The sequence below is a fragment of the Sciurus carolinensis genome, chromosome 5 (genome assembly GCF_902686445.1).
Source record: "Sciurus carolinensis chromosome 5, mSciCar1.2, whole genome shotgun sequence".
NCBI lineage: Eukaryota > Metazoa > Chordata > Mammalia > Rodentia > Sciuridae > Sciurus > Sciurus carolinensis.
The window spans coordinates 67,309,869-67,331,907 of record NC_062217.1 but is presented as its reverse complement, the minus strand read 5'-3'; the positions used below and the strand labels follow the sequence as shown (position 1 = coordinate 67,331,907).

Genomic DNA, 22,039 nt, shown 5'->3' with positions numbered 1-22,039 from the left:
CCAAAAGCAAAAATGTTCCAATGAGCATGGCCAATGAAGACCGAAGTTCTCTCTGAACTGAGTTTTTAGTAGACAAGAATTTGAACAGGTAGCTGGCAAGAGAGGAGAAAAAAGGGCAGCATACAGAGGGGTTGGGTTGGGGGAAAATAGTCCAAAAAAGATACCTGAAAACAGCTGTGCTTTGAAATTTGGGGTAAACTGGTATAGAAGGGTAAGGAACTAACTGAATCCAATAAAATACTGGGAACCAAGTCAAGAGGGAAGGTTTGTACTCACAAGAAATATTGATTCACACAGTTGTCAGTTATAATCAATACTGAACTATCCCTGATTCATCTTTCTGAACATATGAAGTTATCCTTACTTGAAGAAACTTGAGGCCAGGCCCATGGTGGTACCCACCTGTAACCCAGAGGCTCGGAAGGCTGAGGCAGGATGATCTCAAGTTCAAAGCTAGCCTCAGCAACTTAGCAAGGACCTAAGCAACTCAAGGAGACCCCGTCTCTAAATAAAAAATAAAAAGGGCTGGGGATGTGGGCTCAGTGGTTAAGTGCCCTTAATACCCAGTACCAAAAAAGAAAAAAAACACTTGAAGTTTTGGTGTAATAGTGCATACCTGTAATTCCAGTTACTCAGAAGGCTGAGGCAGGAGGATCAAGGTCAGCATGGACAACTTATCAAGATTTTGTCTCACAATAAAAAGGGTAGGGAATTTATACATAGCTCAGTGGTAGAGCGCTGGCATACAATGTGCAAGATCTGGGGTTCAGTCCCCAATATCCCCACAAAAGAGGCCTAAGCCTCACCTTTAAATTTGTTTCAGGAAGTAAATTTAAGCCAAATGAATTATAATATTTTTCTCCCATGAAAGAATGACAAGTTCATAGGGAACAAAGAGCACTAGTCTTCTGTTAGATTATTACTTGAAAAGGGAGTCAAATAAGTCTACATAACTGCAATTTTCACTTTAGCTCTGAGATAAAGGATCCCTCCCCGTCATTTATTGTGAGACTGCTAAATTACTTTAAAAAAAAAAAAAAAAAGTTGTTTATTTGAGAAACCTAAGATTTACAGAATTATACTAGATGCTGTAATGAACACCTGTAATCCCAGCAACTCAGGAGACTGAGGTAAGAGGATCTCAAGTTTGAGGCCAGCCTCACCAACTTTAAGACTGTTTCAAAATAAAAAAATAAAAAACTGGGTTTGTAGCTCAATGGTTAAGCACCCTTGGTTTCAATTCCCATTATCAAATATATATATTTGATTGCAGAATTATTGCAAAGAAGAATTCCTCTAATTCCACCCTCAGCTTCTCCATTAACAGTGTACATTAGTGTGATATATTTGTCACAATGATTGAATCAGTATTGATACATAACTAAATCCCATACTGTATTCAGGTTTCCTGTTTTTCTTTACTGCTGTATTACATTTAGTCATTGTGTCTCCTTAAGCTTCCCTTGACAGTAATAGCTTCAGGTTTTTATTTTTCATGACCTTGACAGTTCTGAGTACCAGTCAGGCATTTTGTAGAGTGCCTCTCATGATTACACTGAGCTTATGTGTTCTGAAGAGGAAGACCACAGAGGCAAAGTTCTATTTTCACCACATCATATCAAGGGTACATATTATCAGTGTGACTTATCACTGTTGATGTGGACCTTGATCACCTGGCTGAGGCAGTGTTGGCCGATTTCTCCACTGTAAAGTTATTCCTCCTTCCCTCCTTTCCAAACAGCACTCTATGGAAGGAAATCAGTACGTGCACGTGACACTTACAGACTAAGTAAGGAGCTAGGCTGCACTCCCGGAGGATGGTACAAAAGTGATTTGCAGTTATTCTGCAGACTTGTTTCCTGTTCAATCACTTGTATCAGTATAGACACAGGGATATTTTATACCTTGAGTTATAATTCAGTCTTTTATTGCTCTGACATAGTCCTAGCATTTTAGGTTGTTCTTTTTAATCAATTCCTTACTTTCTCGCATTGTAAGATGTTCTAGGATGTCTTGTCTATTTCCCACCCCATATACAATCACCCATTTCTCTAAGGTGGCCCAGTTCCTTTCATTGCCACTGGACTGGGGTGGAGGTAGAGTGCCTGCTTAGCATGCAGGAGGCCCTGCGTTTGATCTCCAGCACCAAAGAAAGGAAAAGGGAAGGGATAAAGGGGGGAAAAATCATTTTTAACAACCTGTTTTTTAAAAAGGATAAAGCTAAAAAAACTTTTGTTTGCTCCCAATCATAAAATCTCCAAACTAACACATGTAAGCTTACCCTATGGGGTTTTCAACTAATGATGTTGCAAGGGTTAGTGCATTATGTGAGGTGATCAGATAAAGTATTCATGAAACTTGACTCCCTTTGGATTTCTAATTATATTTTAAAATAAATCCCTCTCTACATCAAGGTAGATATTGGTTCAGTGTAGTTTTTCACTTTTTTGGTATGGGGGATTGAACCCAGGGATGCTTTACCACTGAGTTCCACTGCCAAGTCTTTTTTATTTTTTGAGACAGAGTCTTGCTAAGTTGCATAGGGCCTCCCTTGCCAAGTTGCTTAGACTGGCCTTGAACTTGGGATCCTACTACCACAGCCTGAGTTGCTAGGATCACAGGTGTGCAACACTATTCCAGGCCTCGATGGGGTTTTTCTAAAAATGCCTCAGAATTGGTATGTCATTTACTGCCCTGATCAGACCCTTTCAAATAATGAGTATTAGGAATGGAATTTACTAATTATCCTTCCTACAGCAGGTAAAGAAAAAAAGCACAAAATGAATCTTTTAGGCACTTTTTATTTTCCAAAAAAAATTGTCGTTAATATATAAACATTTCATTCTCTCAAAAAATTCTACAACTATACAGCTGTTTGCTCCATTATTTGCATAGGAAATGACCACAATACAAAAATAAGAGGGAAAAAGAAGCAAAACAGCAACTGATTTATGCTTTTCACGTATGTCTCCACGTATAAACATTTTGAAGCCTCTTACAAAATTATTTACAACGTTTGTCATCTATTTACACGTTAAGAGCAACTTTTCTAACAAACAAAACTATAACTTATCAAGTTATGAAAATTGTCTTCTAAAAAAACTTACTATATTACCACAAAATAAATAAAGATAAACAATATTTTAAAAAAAAAATTAAATTTTCATTTCAATTAAGACCCCTTTTGGCATTTTGCTTATTATTCTGCCCTTTGGTTAACAGCATCAGCATCACATTACTATTTTATATTGCATATATGTAGCACTTGCTTCCTTAAGTTTTCAACATATCATTGATATTTAAAGGCAGACACTGAGTCAGTATTAACAACAGATTAACTAAACTGCACTGTAATTTAGATAAAATTACTGTGTCTCACTGTATATTACATGCAAAATCCACATAAACTGTCATTTAACCAACAGAACTGCACAAGCAAACACCTTGGTATATGAAAACTGCATCATAAATTCAACGTTTCCATATGTGAAAACTGCATCATAAATTCAACATCGTCATGAAATTCAACGTTTCCATACGTGAAAACTGCATCATAAATTCAACACCGTCATGTGAAAACTGCATCATAAATTCAACACCGTCATGTGAAAACTGCATTAAGTCCTTCCTTTAAAAAATGATACTGTTTAGCTTATTGTAAGAGGTTTAACTTTTGTATATTGTAACTATCTTTAAGCTCTTCAGTTTACAATTCATAAAAAACATCTTTCATATTTAAAATAAACAATCCTATTTTAATCAGTGCATGAAATTTGCTTTTTCTAAAAGTTCATTTGAATGATTATTCCTTCCCCCTAAGAAATGAATTTGGTAACGTTTTCAGAGGTATCTTATCACAAATTCTAACTGTAAATGTATTTATGGTTATTTTCAAAAGAAGTATGATTTTTCCCAAAAGAATCCTAAAAAACTTGTAATAAACCTATAAAGCTGATTTGCATATTTACAAAATTTTGAATAGCAAATATAGGCAACTCATTTAAAAAAAAACAAAAACAAAAAAAACACCACATTTGTTCAATGGCTATTTGTGAATTGCCAGGTCCAGCGTGTACCTCTAAGGGATTACCTAATAATGACAAAAACGATGTCCGTCAAGTAAAATCTTGACATACAAGCCATCCTTCTTCCCAGTACCTGCCAAGTGATTTGTTCTCTAACCACTGTCACGTCAAACTCCGGTGCCCAGGTAAAAACACCCGCACACCAGCTCCACCCCCGCACCCGCCCACGTCGAAATGTGGCTGCCTGTCATGAGATGAGATCTGCTTGAGTAAAGCCCTGTACATTACAGCAAGCATTCCAGATTCTTAAAATGACCAAACACTTTGGTATTAATACAATGTATTCCCTGTTTTCTCAAATATACAAAATATACATTTCCAGTTTTTTTTTCTTTTCTTTCTTTTTTCTTTTCTTTTCTTTCCTTTTTTTTTATATATATATGAATAGTAAAGTTTGTAGTTTTAAAAGGTTGCCAAACGGACTGCAGCGGCGGAGAGCGTCGCACGGCGGCTCAGTTCTGGTGCCTCTTCATGTGCAGGGCCAGGTGGTCCGAGCGCGAGAAACTGCGGTTGCACACCCCGCACTGGAACGGCTTGGCGCCCGTGTGCTTCCGGTAGTGGCGGGTCAGCTCATCCGACCTCGCGAACCTCCAGTCGCAGCCCTCCCAGGTGCACTTGTACGGCTTTTCACCTGTGACAACCAACAAAGAGGGTGAGGTGGCCTGCTCGGAGGACAAACGTGGATGACACCTGAGAAGGATTTTTTTTTTTTTTTAACCATGGACCAAGCACAGGAAAAAAGGTTCATGAATTCCATTATGAACTAAATAAATATTACAGTCCCTCAAAGCAGTCCAGCAAAGTCAACTCACAGAATGAAACTTAACCTGTCATTATATGCAGAAAGAAGTATTTTGCCTGCTCTTGGAATACCAAAGGAGGCCAAATTTAGCCACATGCAAAATGCATCAGTGTCCTTATTTCTATGAACTCTTGGACATAAAAATCCATGCAGTGATTAGATTGAGCCTGAAAGGTCTTATCACTGTGCAAACATGGTTTCCATGCAAACTAACCCAAATTAAATTACTGTAGGACCAATGGCCACAAAATGGCAAGGGAAGAGGAATTTTAGAGCAACTCAAGAGGAAGCCACTCAAATCACCTTCAAGATTAATTTCTTGTACCACAATTCCTTTGCTTGAAACCGGTCTTTCATGTCTGAATTAGGCTGACCAAAGCTTTCAGCACATAGGCCATGGCCTCCATAATGGACTATTGAGGCATCCTAACCAAAATCTCCTTAGATTCACACTAGCACACACATTCACAGCCCCCCCCCTTTTTTTGCATACTTAAGGGTAACAAAGTTAAAACATTTTTAAAGTTGAATGGTTTTAAGTCTTCATGCAATTGATATTTAATAAATTTATCCAGACCCCCCAAGTCAGGTACTGACAAGCTCACACTGATAAAGGCTCCGGCCATGAAATAACCATAACAATCCTAACATTTGCTGATGTGCATTTAACTTTTCATTAAGAAAAAATCTGTTAATTTTTCTTTGCACCAAAAAAGTTACCAAAATCCATTCCATAAACAACATGCCAAGTGTCTTATATTCTGGTCACTGTTCTGATGCTAGGGATACAATATGCAAAACAAAAATGCATGGCCTCACGGGAGCTTCCATGAGTGATTCAAGTCCCTGATCCAATCTTCTGTTTTCACAGCTCTCCACTGGAATAGTGAATTAATGCCTCAGCCCCACCCCCACCTGCAACTTGTATATTCAAAATGTTCTCCCAAGTTTGCTAGTTACCTTTCAAAACTATGTATAATGCGTATTTTCTTTGCTTTTGATACTGGGCATTGAACTCAGGGGAGCTTTACCACTGAGCTACATCCTCAATCAGTTTTATTTTTTATTTGAAACAGCATCTTCCCTATATTGCTGAGGCTGACTTTGAACTTGAGATCCTCTTGCTTCAGTCTCCTAAATCACTGGGATTACAGGTGTGCTCCACCACACCCAGCTTATAATGCACTCTTAATTCACTGTCTTAGAATTAATCTTATTTAAATTGATGTATACATATAAATCTCAAAGTTTACTCTTTGACTAAGCATTAACCAGAGATTCCTAATTTATGCTTTGGGATGTTAAAATTTCCTATGAGAGTTAATGAGACAATGTGCATATTAAAGTACTGCTGGCATATTTTATTTGGGCACCTTTTCCCTTTAAAAAATGTTTGCTTCTGAAAAGGAAAAAATCTAAAAGTTGCTTTGAACACTCAGCAACCTTTCTGCCTAATTTAGCAGTATCATATTCAGGAAGTTGTAGGATTACCCAACTGAATCTAAATTTTAATCTTAAATCTAAATTTTAAGACATTGTCCAGCCAACGCCTATAATCCCAGCAACGAGGGAGGCTGAGGTGGAAGGATTGAAAGTTCAAGGCCAGCCTCAGCAGCTTAGTGAGCCCCTAAGCAACTTAGGGAGACCCTATCTCAAAAATTAAAAAAAAATTTTTAAAAATTTAAAAAAGGAATGGGGATGTTACTCTGAAGTAAAATACCTCTGGGTTCAATTCCTAGTACCAAAAAAAGAAGAAAATTGTCACATCTGATGAGGTTTCTCTACAGCTTGTGAGGTTAATGTATTTTAACTGTTCTAATGACCACTGATTATTAAATAAAATTCTACAGGATGAAGAAGGACCAGAACTGGCCACATGAAATGGGTCCCAATTATTTCCCATGAGATTTCACCTTGAATTCCTGTAGTATGCATCTGCAGTTGCTTTTCCACTCCCCTCTCTTCTGGCTCTGACCTAATGCACACTTATTTATATTTAATTCCCTTCTTGGTTCCTATCATCCCATTTAAAAAATACACCATTCTCAATTCTGGATGCTGTTTCTCATAGTAAATTCTTTCATTCCCCCCCCCCTTTTTTAAATTGGTGTGTTATATTACACATATTCATACTTGTATACAGTATAAAAATATAATTTGGCCAATATCATTCCCCAGTATCTTACAGCAAATTCCAACTAGAAATTTAAGCAAATACACTCAAAACTTTTAAGCAACATATTCGCTCTTCTTTCACTGACATTCACATATAAGCTGTTTGATATGTAGAAATATTTTAGTACCAGTGGTACATGCACTATCTTGTTTGTGGATATAAATCAAACAGAAGAAACAACTTTGCACAGAAGTGTTTGGTTTTGTTCCTCATGAAAACAAATCACAGAAACAAACATACTAGTTAAACAAAAATATTTCTGATGTCTAATGCAAGGGAAAAACTTCCTACAGAGTTCTAATTTTAAAAGAAATCATTCTAGTCTTTTGAATTTAATAACTAAATAGCAGGAGAACTGAATTCAGTTTACTTAAGAAACAAGGGACACTAGACTCTTTTTGTTCACTGTTTTTATTGGCTACAAAGCAATAAACTGCACCAACATTTTTTAAAGTTTACCTTACTGATTGGTCAAAATACAGTAGCCCTTAAAGTTCCTAAAACATTTGGGGTTTTGCTCTCAATTTATGCACATCTATAGGTTATCCAGCCAAGAATACTACCAGTGTCTGGAACAGTAGTTACTGGGGCCAAGGTTTACTATAAAAGCAAGGATAACTATTCCCCACTTGGGGCAGTTTCTATGGGATTTGTTCAAGTGTCAACACTGTTCAAGCAAAACATCGTAGAGGAAGCTGGTACCCAATTTCTGGCCAAACAGCAGACTCAAGTCTTTCTTCCTCGGCCAGAAACACTATGCACAGTACTTCTGGGAAACCAAACTGACTTCCTTCAAGTTATATTTCAACAGGATAGAGCTTTCAAAAGTTTAATTGGATTTTTACAGAATCTCTTTCCAATACCACCAATTTAAAATATTTAGTTAAGCTCTTTCAACATCAACTGTATTTTTAAGTTCTCCTGCTGTTAATGTGAAACTTTCCAAAGGCAAAGAAAAAAAGTGACAAATTTGTACAACATGGAAAACAATCTTCAACTTTATCTCAAAGTATGCATTTTCTTATTCTACTTTAAAATTATAGGAACAGTTTGCTAAGAATCACTCATCTTTGAAAAAAATGTCCAAGTTAAACATGCAGACTATCCATACTGATAAAGTCATAGAGGTATTTTACTAAAATGTTAAGCAGAAACTTTACCGGCAAAAGGAGGAGGGAGAAGATACAACCGTCCACTGAGCACATCCTCCACAGCTAGGTTCTCACCGCCTCACTTAATCCTCACAATAACCCCAGGAGTTAGAAGCAAACTGATGAACTCCACATTAAGAATTCTGGCCTGCCACTTTTCCTTAATGTCCCACTTAAATCTTCCATTAGCAAACACTAATATGCTCTCTTTGAATGATGCAAGAAATATATACATAATGTTCAAATTTATTTAGATTCTGAAACCACTCATGAAGAGTAAGGAATAGCTTAATGGACTTCCACCAGCCCTTAAACTCAAATGATCTGAAGCCCAGGCACACCCTGACAGGGCCAGATCTCTGTGAAGACCCACCTTTCTGTGCCTTTTGGGTCCTAAAAACTTCCAGCATGGTATTGGCAAAGCCCAAACATTACTAATGAGTATTCCTCTCTCCCTGACTAGGTGAATTTCAGTGGTTTAGCAGAATGTTTGTAAAGTATTCAAAAAGTCTTCAGCAAGAAACTAAAACAGTATCTATTTTTTTTCCTCTGATGAACAGATTTTTTAAAAAAATGACTTTTGAACCTACCACAATGGAATGGGAGGTTTCTCTGCTCTGCTGAACATATTCAATAGACCCATACTAAGGCCTTTCTCTAGACTGTTCTACATAGGTTCCTTTAACAAAAGAAAAAAAAAAAATCACAGAAGGAAATAATTTCTCTTAGAACAATTTTGATAGGTAACTTCTTTAAAAGTTTGCTACAGCTAATTTGAACATCTGTTTCCTTCCTGATGATTAAAAATTTAATCAATAAGTTGATAAAGATAAAAGCTAAAAACCATTAGAATAAAAGACAATATTTATTAAAGAAAGTATGACCTATACTAAATGCCTTGTAAAAAAAAAAAAAAAACACACACACAAATAGGACATGATCTCTGGCCTCAACAGACTTAATAGATTTTTTTTGCCCATCATCACAGACTTAGGGAATTGAGACTCTGAAACAGGCTCTGTATCGGATTCGCTTTTAATAATCAAAAGGGAAAAAACAGAAAACAGTGAAAAAAAATTCATGGGAAAATACATTTTAATAGCTGAGAAAACTGATTAATGTAGAATGGTTTTAGTTCACTAACTCATATTTTTATATACCTATACCAGTAATTTTCCACTTAAAATTTTTATTAGACCTCACTGCAGATCTCCTACACTTGGAACACAGAAAGGTTCGTTTTAGATGCATCTAATTGATTTAGTGCCCTTCAGCAATGGGCCCACATCAAGGAAACAAATAGGATATCAAAAAATTCCCTTTTTTAAATCAGAGTTTATCACTTTAAAATCCAATTCATCTTACCCCTTCTAGAAGACATCTGACAGCTCATGAGAAATCATTCCACTTGTATGTATCTCAGTCAATTAAATTTATTTTGAACTTGGCTGTGAATGTAGCCCAGTGGTAGTGTGTGCTTAGCACGCACAGAGCCCTGGGTTTAATCCCCAGGATCAAAATTTTTTTTTTCTTTTTTGAACCACTGATTTGCACTTGCTCTTATATTGCTTTACGAAGGCTTCGAATAGCTGTGTTCTGCCTTCTCGGCAGCTTTTTAAACTCTGCAGAGGCAGAGACCTACTTCTGCTGTGACGCCACAGTTTTCCTAATGCATCTCTAAAACGATTCTGTGTTTGGCCAAACTCTGGCCAGAAGTTATTTTCATAATGAAAAAGAGGGAAGGTATAGGAGACCATAGGGTGAGGCTGTTAGTTTTTCTCTAATTTTATTTTTTTTTAACAAAATTAGAGAAATCTGGGCTTTGCCCTGGCCTGGGACCAAGGGTAATCTGATTAAATGTATATTTAGGTGAGAATTGTGCTTGAGTCTCTTCAGGAGAAAACATTTATCCATCCTGAAGCTATACAGGGTAAAGTCTATGTAAAACTTTTTTACAGAATTGAACTAGACCTGAGGGAAATTAAGAAGTTCCGAGGTCCCTAGTGCTGGTCAAGGAAAGCAAGGGGGTGTCCTCTTTTAGGGGCAGGGAGAAGGGATCTGGCCAGACAGTGAATGAGATGGTATACACAGGGACCCCTAGCTACTCAGGAGGCTGAGGCCAGCCTGCGCAGCGGAGCAAAAGGAATCGGACGGACCACTCTCTCCTGCCATCCATAGTCCTTGTCAAGCAGGATCAATCTCCTGGCTCCTAAACTACTGCTACTTCTCCAGGTCCTCAACAAATACAAGGAAAAACACCTCTTGACATTTATATAGGTTTACTGAAATGAAATACCAATTCTTGAGCCTCCTAACAAAAAGACAACACTCACACCTACCCCTATCTCAAGGGAAATAGGACCTTGAGGATGGTACCAGAAGATCTCAGAAATGACTATCTCCCAAATTAACAAAAGAATTGCAACTCCAAAAGAGAACAGGTGGAATGCAGCCTTTCAATCACCTCTTTAAAAGTCCCCTATTCCTTGCTGATGGGCAGAATCTCAGCCTTTGGGGACAGGAGACCCTTGTGTTTCTCCTTTGCTAGTAAAGCAATAAAACTTTTTTCCTTTTTCTAAAAAAAAACAAAAAAACAAACAACAAAAAAAACCCCACAACACTCAGATTCACAGTCTTTGTGATAAGAGCCTAAATTAACTTTAAAAAGTGAAGTGTCTATGAAATATTTTTACCTTCTTTTTTTCAACCTGAATAGAAAATAAACCTGTATTTTCATTTTTCCTATTTGCAGTTAACAGTTATCCCTGACCAGTGGATTCCTCCCTGCTTTTAAAGGTGTGCCTTTTTATAATAAAAAGTAGGCAAGCTAATGTATTCTTCTACATAGATGTTTTTAAGAAAAGTTACCTATTGTGTACTTTTAAAATAGTAACTAATTGGAGTTGTTAGAGATCCTTTAAAGTAAATAACACAGGCTGTCCTAACAGGAATGCTGCCAGAGATACTTCTACTCAAGTAGGACATTACTTTGTTTCTACAACCAGAAAAGATGTAGGTCATCAAGTAAACAGCTACTACATTCTATAGAACTAAAAATATCTGCCAAAGCAAAATTCTTAGGTGATCAAATTATTACTAAAAAACAGAAACTGAAATCCCACCACTAACAACAAAAACACAGCTCTACATTCTTTCACCACCACAGCTGGTTGTTTCTATCTCCATTTCAGAATTCTATTTAATCTACTTATGAACTATCTTCTCTCACTCCTTTAAAAACAAAAGGGTAAAAGAAGAGATTATTCGTCTTTGGATTCTCTACAAAAATCGGTCAAATGTTTGCTGAATCAAATTATTCTTCTTAACCTTTGATAAGCTTTATCATCTCGAAACAATGTTTAATCAACTTCCTATGTAAATGTTTTTCAGATGAAAGAACAAGTCCTAGAAGCAAAGTTTAATCTTCCCAGTGACTCACTGAAAAGAAATTGTTTCTAAGCTTTCAAGCTCATAAATACCTCTTCAGGGTCTGAACCAGCAAGTCTCTTAAGGCACAACTTTTTTTTTTTTTTCCCTTTAATATAAGCAGAAATTGTCAATACAGAAAATAAATTTCAAAGTTGCAAATGAAAATAAAATCTTAAAAGTAATTTAAGGAATATTGGACTAGTAGTACCTAACACTAAAGGCTAAATGTGATGATGCTTTTTCTTGCAGAGCTATTAGACTTTAAAAAAAAAAAAATCACAGGCCACTAAATCTCATCCTGTAAACTATTTTTCCCCATGTTAATTCTCCCAATGAAAGAGATTAAGCATCTCATACTGATCTATTTTGGATCCAAATTGTGTGTTCTCCACCCATTAAGATCTGAAATGAAACCCTTTCTACGGTTTTTGTTTTTTTTTTTTTTTAACTTTTCACTCCTTTTCCACCAAAAAAAAAAAAAAAAGTAATTTATGTTCAGAATATAATGGTCCTTTCAATGGAGTAGTGCTTGTACTGAAAACATCTGTTGTCAACATTACCTATGTTTTAAAATCAAACGTATACCCAATATAGTCATACGATGCCAAGTACTAGACCAGAAATTTATATCTAAAGACTTTTACTACTCCACAAGAAACAAAAATTAAAATTTCAAGTAGGGCTAGGCATGGTGGCACAGACCTCTAATCCCAGCGACTCTGGAGGCTGAGGCAGGAGGATCACAAGGTTCAAAGTTAGCCTTTGCAATTTGGTGCGACCCTCAGCAACTTAGCAAGACCCTGGCTCAAAATAAAAGATAAAATGGGCTGGGGATGTTGCTCAGTGGTCAAGTGTCCCTGGGTTCAATACCCATTACCAAAACTAAACTTCAAGTCTAGATTATTGAAAACATATACAATAATATCTTACTTATAAATACCATTAAGAAATAGCTGGGCGCAGTGGTGAATGTAATCCCAGTGACCCAGGAGGCTGAGGAAGGAGAACTGACCCAGTCTTAAGCAACTTAGTGAAACCCTGTTTCAAAAGAAAAAAAACAAAAAGGGCTGGGGATGTGGCTCAGTGGTAAAGCACACCTGGATTCAATCCCCAGTACAAGAGAGGGAGAGATGAAGGAAGAAAGAAAAGTAAAGCAAGGGAGAACATAGGAATCGACCACCTTTACAAGGAGGTTTGGGCTAAAGATCCTTTCAAGACCTAATGTGGAAATTTTTTCTTAAACAGAGAATCCTGAATACAGGACTTTGCTTAAAGTCCATTTCGTGTTCCTATGCTATTTATATGTTTCCATTTTCTTTTGTGGGAGTGTGTTAAATGGTCATTTTCCTCCATCAACCTGTGGAACCTGTCTATGAGATGCTTCAGCTAAGGGTATGTGTACCTGAAAGACTTTTCTCTGTACAATTGCTAATCTTTTTCCCTGTACCAGAAATCTGAGGCTGAAGGTAATCTTAAATTTCATTATGAAATTAAAGAAAAGGGACTGGGGCATCTCAGTGGCTAGGGGGCTTCCGTAGCATGCGTGAGCTCCCTGGGTTTAATCTCTAGCACCAAAACAAAACAACAACAAAAAAAACACCCCAAACTACAAGTTGTTTGCGTGAGACAGTTTATCACCCACAGTGATTTAATAGGGCTGACTGATAGGTCAATCTTTTTTTTAAGGTGCTTGTGAGCAAATTTGGAATGACGGCAATAGCCCCTTGTATATATCACAAGGCATACAAATTTCTGCAGAATGTTCATTTAAATGCTGTTAAAAGTACAAATATTTAGATTGGGACACATACTACTTGTTGACATTGTTGCCTAGAAGCAGTCATAACTATTTCTAACCAGAAGCATGATAACCATGTATACATACACAAACACCTACTTACACAAAGAATGCCTCTATAAGCCTGTTAGTATGCTGTCTTATGTATGTATGGAAACCAACGAAATATAATGGTTCCATAGAATAAAGGCAATTTATATTTCAGGTATTTTGTTTGACCACACAAATAAGATGGAACTTTGTATTATTTAAGTATGCTTTCCTAATAAAGAAATCAAAGTGCATGAACTTTAGAAGACTTGAAAGTTACAGTATTTGTTATTCAAGAAACAGGTTTATCTTTTACTCTTTCAGCCCAAATTAGGAAAAAAAAAAAAAATCTGTTTTGGAAAGACTCTTTGCTCAGGTTCAATTTGCAACCCAAGTTAAAGAATCATTTATAATCTAAAACTCCAAAATAAGTAACTAAACAGAATTCAGATGCCGATTGTTTTAATTGCTTAAATCATTTAAAAAACATACAGTAACTTGACATTTTAAAGCCATTACCATTATTTTTCCAAAGAAATGCTAGGGTACTTTGCATTCTGCCTGCAAAACAGCAACTACTTAAACAGTCATTTCTATTATGTCATCAAATACAGACTAACATTACCATATAGTTTTTTAAAGTTCCCTAATAAATTGCCCAAGCAGAAGCGAGGGGCATAGAAAGAAAAACTACCAAACTATTAAATGAGGGAAGTTATTTAGGAGGAAAAAAAAACACCAAAAAACAAAAACCTGTTTCTTGTACCAGGGGCCTTAAAAGGCAAAAGAAAAAGAAAAGAAAAAACACAAGCCTCTGCTGGCTCCAGATATATTCACTGAAAAACAACTGGTTGGGTGGGGAGGATGCAATGAGAGAGCACAGGTAATTTTAAAAGGCATTGTCTAGAAACAGAAATGAGGAGAAAACAACCTCAATGCTCTATGATTACCCAAGAACGGGTTTAGCCAGATGAACTAGTCTGGTAAAACCCTCCCCAAGGCATTTGAAAGACTATCAAACAAAACTTTATTAAACTGGATTACAGGGTCTTACTCATTAGATGCTGAAGGCCACAATGTTTATGATCAGGTGAAAAAGTTGATGCATGGGACCCAAACTAGGCCTAGGTCCTCTTTTTAGTTTGTTTTTATTAGGACAAGCATTGTTAAGACAACCCACTATTAAATTTCTTTGCCAGCAGGTCAAGTTCCAGAATCCCAGGTACAAGCATTCAGAGCACTAAACCCTGACAGGGGTTGAAAGGCTATTTAGATATGGTCTGACTACATCCCTGCAATAAGCAGTTGATTACATTGTTATATGCGATTATATTCTACTTTTATTAGGAGACTTTAACCTCATGAAAATGTATTCCCTCCTTCCTATCTCCAGTTTCAAGGACTTCCAAGAGAAAAAAAGCAACAGTTCGAATGTTTCTAAGTTATTTCCACCACCTCTTAATCAAAACGTCAGGTAAACTCTATGTTAAATGTTTCCTTAACAGAGCATATAGCCTGTAAAAGGATATTTTATTCTGTACTGAATATTTTCCTGGCACTTGTCATCTGTATTTTGAAGAATTTAGGTTGACATCTTTTTATGTGCTTAATTCTTCTGTGGGTGCTTAACTGTAAACATAATTTTCACCTTGGGTTGCTTATGAAGGAGTTTTCCTTTTATATAATCAATTTGTCTACATTTTAAAACCTTGGGTCAAAACAACTCATTTATTTCATAGATAAATGCAGATGTCATTTCTTTTTTTAAAAGCAATTTCTCAAAAAGTCCTGGTATCTACTACATTGTCACCAATACTATTTGGATTTTAATAACTAGTTTTTTATCACTGAGATATCAAGCAATACTTCTATAACATGCATACAAACTGTTTGCAACAGATTTCTCTCAGGGCTGTATCTCAGCACTGACCTTTGTTCAAAGGCTTTTACTTTTTAATGCAGCAGTTAGAGATAACTACTTCATTTATCAAAACTCAATTTCCATAGTAACATCTAGCCTGGGGAGATTCAAGTCCTCACACTAATCCAACGACCCATTCAAAGGAACTGTTGAATACTTTGGTTTCCATAGCAATGATGGAATAATACATTTTGCTAGGTCACTGCTTTTATTAGCAAAACTTATTCTTTGAACTTTAGGTAAGGCTGTATTTATTGAGGAAAAAAGTATAATCACTTTATATAAGAGTTCTTTCCTTTAGGGCTATTCTTTAAAGAAAATTACAAATAGTAACCATCCATATATTTGAAAATATTATGGGTACATGAAGCCCTTTAATAAAGTATGCCACCTAGCTTCATCTTAAATTGTGTCCTGATATAAAATTTTTAAATTAAAAAGCTCCTTAAAGTTATTGCTATAGATTTAACAAAACAAAAACTTAGAAAATTAAAGGGGCCAACCTTAAAAGCATGTTTTAAATGAGGATGAAGTGTAAGCTAGAATAAAGATGATGTCTCTCAAACATATCAAATGTCGGGATGGTGGGTAGGGTATAGGATAACTTTAAACCATAACTTTACTTTTGACCAACCATATTTAAAACTCTGCAACTTCAGGCCTATCTTTCATCAAGCACAGCAAACATGCTAAACACAAATATTTTAAGCTAACAGAGAAACTACAGGTAATGTATTAAGCAGCAATGCTATACATGCTAAATGGCAAAGTTTGTAATGTTTAAAAGGGCTTTATTTAAAGCAAACTGATTTGCCACGGAGGGAGAAATTTCTTTCTTAAAGACGAGAATAGCATTGCCATTAAACGTTTTAAAATCCATTAGTAAACATTGTTGTTTATGTTTTTGGGTAATTAATTCTATGTGAGGTGACAGGGCAAGGCCTCTGTGAGGGAGCATCAGCTTTCCTGGAACCAGACATTCTCATGGAACTGAATTTTGAGCCAAGCTAGTGCTAAAAGGTAGGCCATTAAAAAATAAAAGTTGACAGAAGAAAGAAGAGATCAAACACGTGTTGGCTTTTAAAAGGATGAATACCACTTACACTATTTACACAACTTAAAGAATTAACAAGAAAATTACATACCAGTATGAGTCCTCAGGTGAGCTTTTAAATGAGAAGACTTTGTATAAACTTTTGTGCAACCTAAAATAAAGGAGCAGAAGAACAGCTTGTCATTCTGGAGACCTTTTGAAATCTTTACATTTGAAGATTCAGTATTTAAAATCTGCCTTGAAAGAAGAAATTTCTTGTGCCAGATGAAATATCTGAAGCTTCAGTTTTAAATCTCAAAAAGCCCCCCCCCCCACTACCTCATTAAAGGAACAAAGTGATTTTTTTTTGGTATCACTTTAGTAGGAAAGAACACAGGTAAATGAGCCAAGTGACAAATGGAAAATTTGTGTTTATATTCCAGTAGGTACTTTTTACTAGTAATACATATTTTAGTGATTTAATAGCTACTATAGTATGTTTTTAAAAAAATTTTAATGGATGTGGAGCTGACAATGCTAAACCATTATCCAAGATGACTGTAATTTTCTGTACTCCTACATTTCTTGTTTTTTTTTTCATTTAGCATGTCATGCCATATCATGTACCACAGTCAATAAATTATGCCCCATTATTAATCATAAACTAGCTTACACCAGCAACTTGGGAGATACATTCATTACTGTCATCAATTTATACTTTGGGCCATGCACCTCATTCAAGAATGAATACATGCTATCAGAACCATCCTTAAATGCATCCCGTGTACAGTCTTGTACCAGTAGCAGGTTAGGCACCTACAAGCCCACGTTATTTTCCCCTACCCTACACTTTACAGGGAAGTTAATTTAGAATTTAATACTACAATTTATTATCTTAAAGTAACCCTAAATAAAATTCAAATTTTATTTAAAATCGGATATAAAAAAGTACAAGGTAACTTTTTTACCAGGCTGTTGTAGCCAATTTTTTTTTTTTTAAATACAGAAAATAAAAGCTGGGCACAGTGAAACATGCTTGTAATCCCCGCAATTCGGGAGGCTGAGGCAGGAGGATCCCAAGTTTGAGGTCAGCCTGGGTAACTTAGCAAAACCCTGTCTCAAAATAAAAAAATAAAAAGGGCTGGGGATGTGACTCAGTGGTAGAGTGCCCCTGGGTTCAATCCCCAGTACTGCAAAACTAAGTGAATAAATAAATAATAAAATAAAATATGTAATAGACAACTACCTGGCTACATACCAGGGTAAAGCACAGAAACAGAATATGAAAAGAACAAATGTAAATGATTTTTTTCTTAAATGTCAAGTAAAACTTTCCCACGTAAATTTAAAGCCCAAACGCACACACGCATACACACACACTCTCTCAATGCTCAATGCTTCAACCAGGTAAGACCACATACCAGGATAATCGCAGTAGTGGATGCGGCGTTTCTCCAAATCGGGGTTACTCCTTCTATTGTATCTGACAGGTTGGATATTTTGCGTATTAACTGGTAGAGTGGCAGGTAAATTTGGATTGTGAATTGCCAGTTTGGAAGCAATTGTAGCAGCATAGGATGGAGGTGGGGTTAAATTCTGGAGCATCTCTGCTTGTCTATCGGGACTTCCAGGCTCTGAGCTTGGTGGTGACGGGGGAAAGTAAGTGGCCTGTTGTGGAAGAAACTGACTTGGCATTGTGTATGTGCAAGGGGGCATGCCCTGGAATTGTTTCATTGCAGTCTGCGGAACAGCAGAGGTGTGTGTGTTAAGGCCTGCCATGGCGGCTGACATAGAAACATTAAGGGTGTCCATTACTGCTGTCTGGTTTGTAGAACTGGGCATGTCTAGATCCGGTGTATTCAGTAGCTGGTACAGGTGGCCCTGCTGGGGAGGGACAGAAAGATGAAGATCTGGTGTAGTAAGTTCTTGTTTGATGAAAATATTGTTCACCTCTGGAGCTGAGGTCTGGTGGGAGCTGAATATACTGGTGAACTCAGGGAGGGCCTGGGTCGGGGCCGGAGGAGGAGGGGCAGTCGTTTCACTCTGGTGGCTGAAAATGGTAACAGGTTCTGTCTTGATGTGTGTTACACACGGTCTCTGAGATTTGTAGAGGCCAGTTCTCAGGTGAGTGATGTCAGGGAGGAAGACGTTCATGTTGATGCTGTAAGGTAACCCTTCACTGTCAGTGAAGAACTGGTCTACGACTGAGGCACTGTCTCGTCTATACTTTTTATGTTCTGGAATAATTGGAACGGGAGGAAGCTGAGGTGTCAGATACTTCTCCATTTCACATCTTGTCTAAAAAAGAAAAGAAACAAACACGCGTAATCCACCTGATTCGCCTCAGGAAGGGCCAAAATGGTGCTTACTACTGTCCCCCTCAACCCACCTCCACACACAAAGATTCCTCCATAAGGCACTAGGGCAAACCCCTACTGCTAATTTAAGTATACAAGTATAAGTATCGCTTATAAATACATCAGATTTATTTTGCCAATTGTGTAATTATTGGCTTACACCAAAGCTTACAAATCTGTATGTCTTTAGTAAAATCGCTCAAAAAAAAGACAAAAAAGTGAAAGAGGCAAATCAAGTAAAAAAGGAAAAAAGAAAACAGAATACATTCCTTTCAGACGCAATAGTATCACCCCTGTGATTCCCTGCCCATCAGTTTACGATTAAAATACTGTATCAAAGCACTGTCAAACTACCTCAATTCTATCCATGCTACATAGTTAAATTGAACATAATGTTTTATTTAAACAACAAAAAACTATGCAAGCCCTTAAAACAACACTGCAAAAAAACTTTTTTGCTTGACTAGACATTTCCAAAATATCTAATATAAAACACTCGTTGGCTATTTCAGTGCCTTTTGTATTGTTCAAGGGAAACTTAAAATACAATGTTTTGAGCAAAACGTAGTATCCACTGACACAAAACGATTTCACCTTCAACATTTGATCTAAACGTTGATTTTAATCAGCAGATTCGGTAATTGGTTAATATGATAATGAAATGTTCCTATTCATATCCCTATCTAAAACAGATCTTTAATTACCTAAGGGAAAATCACTCCCTTGGTAGACTAGTGCTAAGAAGCCCGTGGGTGGAGAGAAGCTGCTGTGTCGTAGCACAGTCATCAGCAAAACATTTATCATGTCCTTCTCAGTGGGCCAATGCTACATTCCCCCCTACTCTGTAAAAAAAGCTCAGTCATCCCTTATCCCCTCGGTGTCTCCTAAGCAAAAAAAAAAAAAAAAAGTCAAATTGAAATAACCAATAACCAAAGAGTTCTCAATCGATGATTTTCCCCCCAAAGACAAATCGCCTCAATATCTTCTCTCCTAGTTTAACATAAGCTTAATTTTTTTTTTAATTTTTAACACTGAAAAGGAAATTTCGAAAGAAAAACAAAACCCAATTAGGTGGAATGGCTCATATAACTATTAACCACGGCACCTTAAAGGAATAAATAACCCAGTCATATTTTGCTACTAAATTTCAAAAGTATTTCATGTTGGACCTCAGATCATTCGGATCATACGGTGTGGATGAGAACGGGATTTCCCGGATAGACCCGATTTAAAAATAAAAATTAACGCCGTGGTCATGTGAATCACATCTTTAACAAATGCCACTGTCCTCTCGAAACACGGCGACACTGACCAACCCCCCCCCGCCCGTAGGCAAGGCGCTGAGTAGCAAATACACACTATACCAAGGGGCTATTAAACGAAGTGTCTTGAAATAAACCGAACTAACCCCTTTCGTGCACTGCGCTCCCATGGCGGTTAGTGGTTTCTGATTTTAGCTCTTCCAGCTGTTTGCATGTGGGTATGTTTCCAATTTTTTTTTCCTTGGGACAAGCTAAAAGTCCCGGGAAGTTTTTTCTGGGCTATATGACTCCGTGCGTGGGCGAAAGAAACAGGCGGTTGCTCTAATTCGGCTGCTGGGCAAGTGTAAAAGCCAACTGCCAGCTTTCAACGCGGCTCCGGGAGGAAATTTACGCGCACAAGGAGAAAACAACACCCCCGGCTTTTTTCTCTTTCTTTTTCGGGAAAAATACGCGCTCCAATACAACCTTAGTTGTCCTCTTATTTTCCAACTCGGCCACTCCACGACCGTTCCTAAAGCAAGAGGAGTGAGCCCCAAGGTTTGAAACCCCGAGGAATCTTTCCCCAGCACCCCAAACTGCGTTTCCACTTAACCCCAGACAAGGAGGGGAGGTGAACCTCCAAGGCCACGGCATCGGGAGGGAGGGGTAAAGGTGAAGGAGTAATTTAAGTAAAGTGGAGCGTGAGGTACAAGGTTTCATCCTCCACACGTAAGAAAAACAACAGTGCGCGTGAGCACCCAATTCCCTCTTTAACCTCTTCCAAGCTGACCCGCCGGGGGAGATTCATCTCGGACTCCCCTCTCCCAAGTCCCCCATGTACTCTCTACGAAATGCTGTGCCCAGGCTACAAGGGCAGGAAGGGGCTGCCCACCCCAGCACCAGCCTCTGGTGCGCCCCGACGCACGCCCCAGCCTGGAGCGGCCCCTGTCGCCCGCGCGTCGCAGCGGCGGGACACGCCCGAGCCCCGGGAAGGAGGCGGAGGGAGGGGAGCGGCTCTTCCTACCTGGACCAGCTCCTCGGGGGGCAGCCGCGGACCGGCGGCAGGAGGCGGCGCCGGCTGCGGGGGCTGCGCTGGCGCTGGCTGCGCCTGTGGGTGGTGGTGCGGGTGCTTCAGCTCCTCGCCCGGAAAGAGCGCCGCATCGCGGACTGGGTTCGCGGCGCCCAGCACCGGCTTGAGCTGCGCGAACACGGGCTCGTCCTGCGGAGCCGGCGGTTGGGGCACAGGTCCCAGGCGGGCGCTCATGGTCAGCACCCGCGTAGCCATGGGTACTCGGGGGGCGGCTCCGGATGCGGTACGCGGGTCAGGCGCGTTTCCCACCTTGCCCACGTTGGCTCAGGCCGGCGAGCTCGGCGCGGGGCCGCGGGCGGAGGAGGGGAGGTTCCGGGCAGACCCCTCGGTCAACAGCAGGCGCAGTTTTCGAAGGCGCACACGAAAAGCAAAACTCTTCCGCTCTGCCACGCGTAAACGCCAATGTCCTCCAGGCAGCCACTTTCTCCCGCCCCGCCCCACCGCGCTCTCTCACTCGCTGGAGCCGGCTCCCGCCACCGCCGATCTCCACGAGCAAGCTGCGAGCGCGCGTACCTGCCCCGCGACTACTGACACTTGACGCCCGCCTCTATTTCACCCAACTCTGGGTAGGCGGGGCCCTTCGACCTGACTGACAGCGCTGCCGCGAATCCTGAGGCCCCGTCGCCAACCCGGCCGGAGCAACCAGCCTATGAAAAGAGAGAAGTTCACCCAGGGCCCCGCCTCCACCGAGCCGACCGCACCCCTCCGGCCACGAGCTTCGCGCGCAGGGCGGCCGCGCAGTTTGTACACAACTTCTCTGACAGATTGAGCTGGCGGAGCTGGGGGCGGAGGGAAGGAGAGGAGCGGGTGGAATCTAGGAAGAGGGGGAATTAGGGTGGAGACGCGGAGGGAGATCTCTACGGACTGTTCTCTGCCAGGATTAGGGAGAAAAAGAGTATTGCACGTCTTAGGTGTTGTGCAAGGAC

General features: G+C 38.9%; 1 protein-coding gene across 1 annotated transcript; it reads right to left on the bottom strand.

Annotated features, from left to right (window-relative positions):
• Positions 1–2,783: 2,783 nt before the first annotated feature.
• Positions 2,784–21,632, bottom strand: Klf5 (KLF transcription factor 5). The gene is made up of 4 exons (XM_047553974.1): positions 21,048–21,632; positions 17,847–18,723; positions 16,538–16,597; positions 2,784–4,716 (listed from the first exon to the last, which is right to left on the bottom strand). The coding sequence occupies exons 1-4, from the start codon at positions 21,306–21,308 to the stop codon at positions 4,538–4,540; spliced, it is 1,377 nt and encodes a 458-aa protein (XP_047409930.1). The 5' UTR covers positions 21,309–21,632; the 3' UTR covers positions 2,784–4,537.
• Positions 21,633–22,039: the final 407 nt, after the last annotated feature.

Coding starts and splice junctions, on each gene's coding strand:
- Klf5 (XM_047553974.1), bottom strand. CDS start 21,308: ATGGCTACGCGGGTGCTGACCATGAGCGCCCGCCTGGGACCTGTGCCC. Junction 16,598..17,846: donor CCACTACTGCGATTATCCTG/GTATGTGGTCTT, acceptor CCTTTATTTTAG/GTTGCACAAAAGTTTATACA. Junction 4,717..16,537: donor TCACCTGAGGACTCATACTG/GTATGTAATTTT, acceptor TGGTTGTCACAG/GTGAAAAGCCGTACAAGTGC.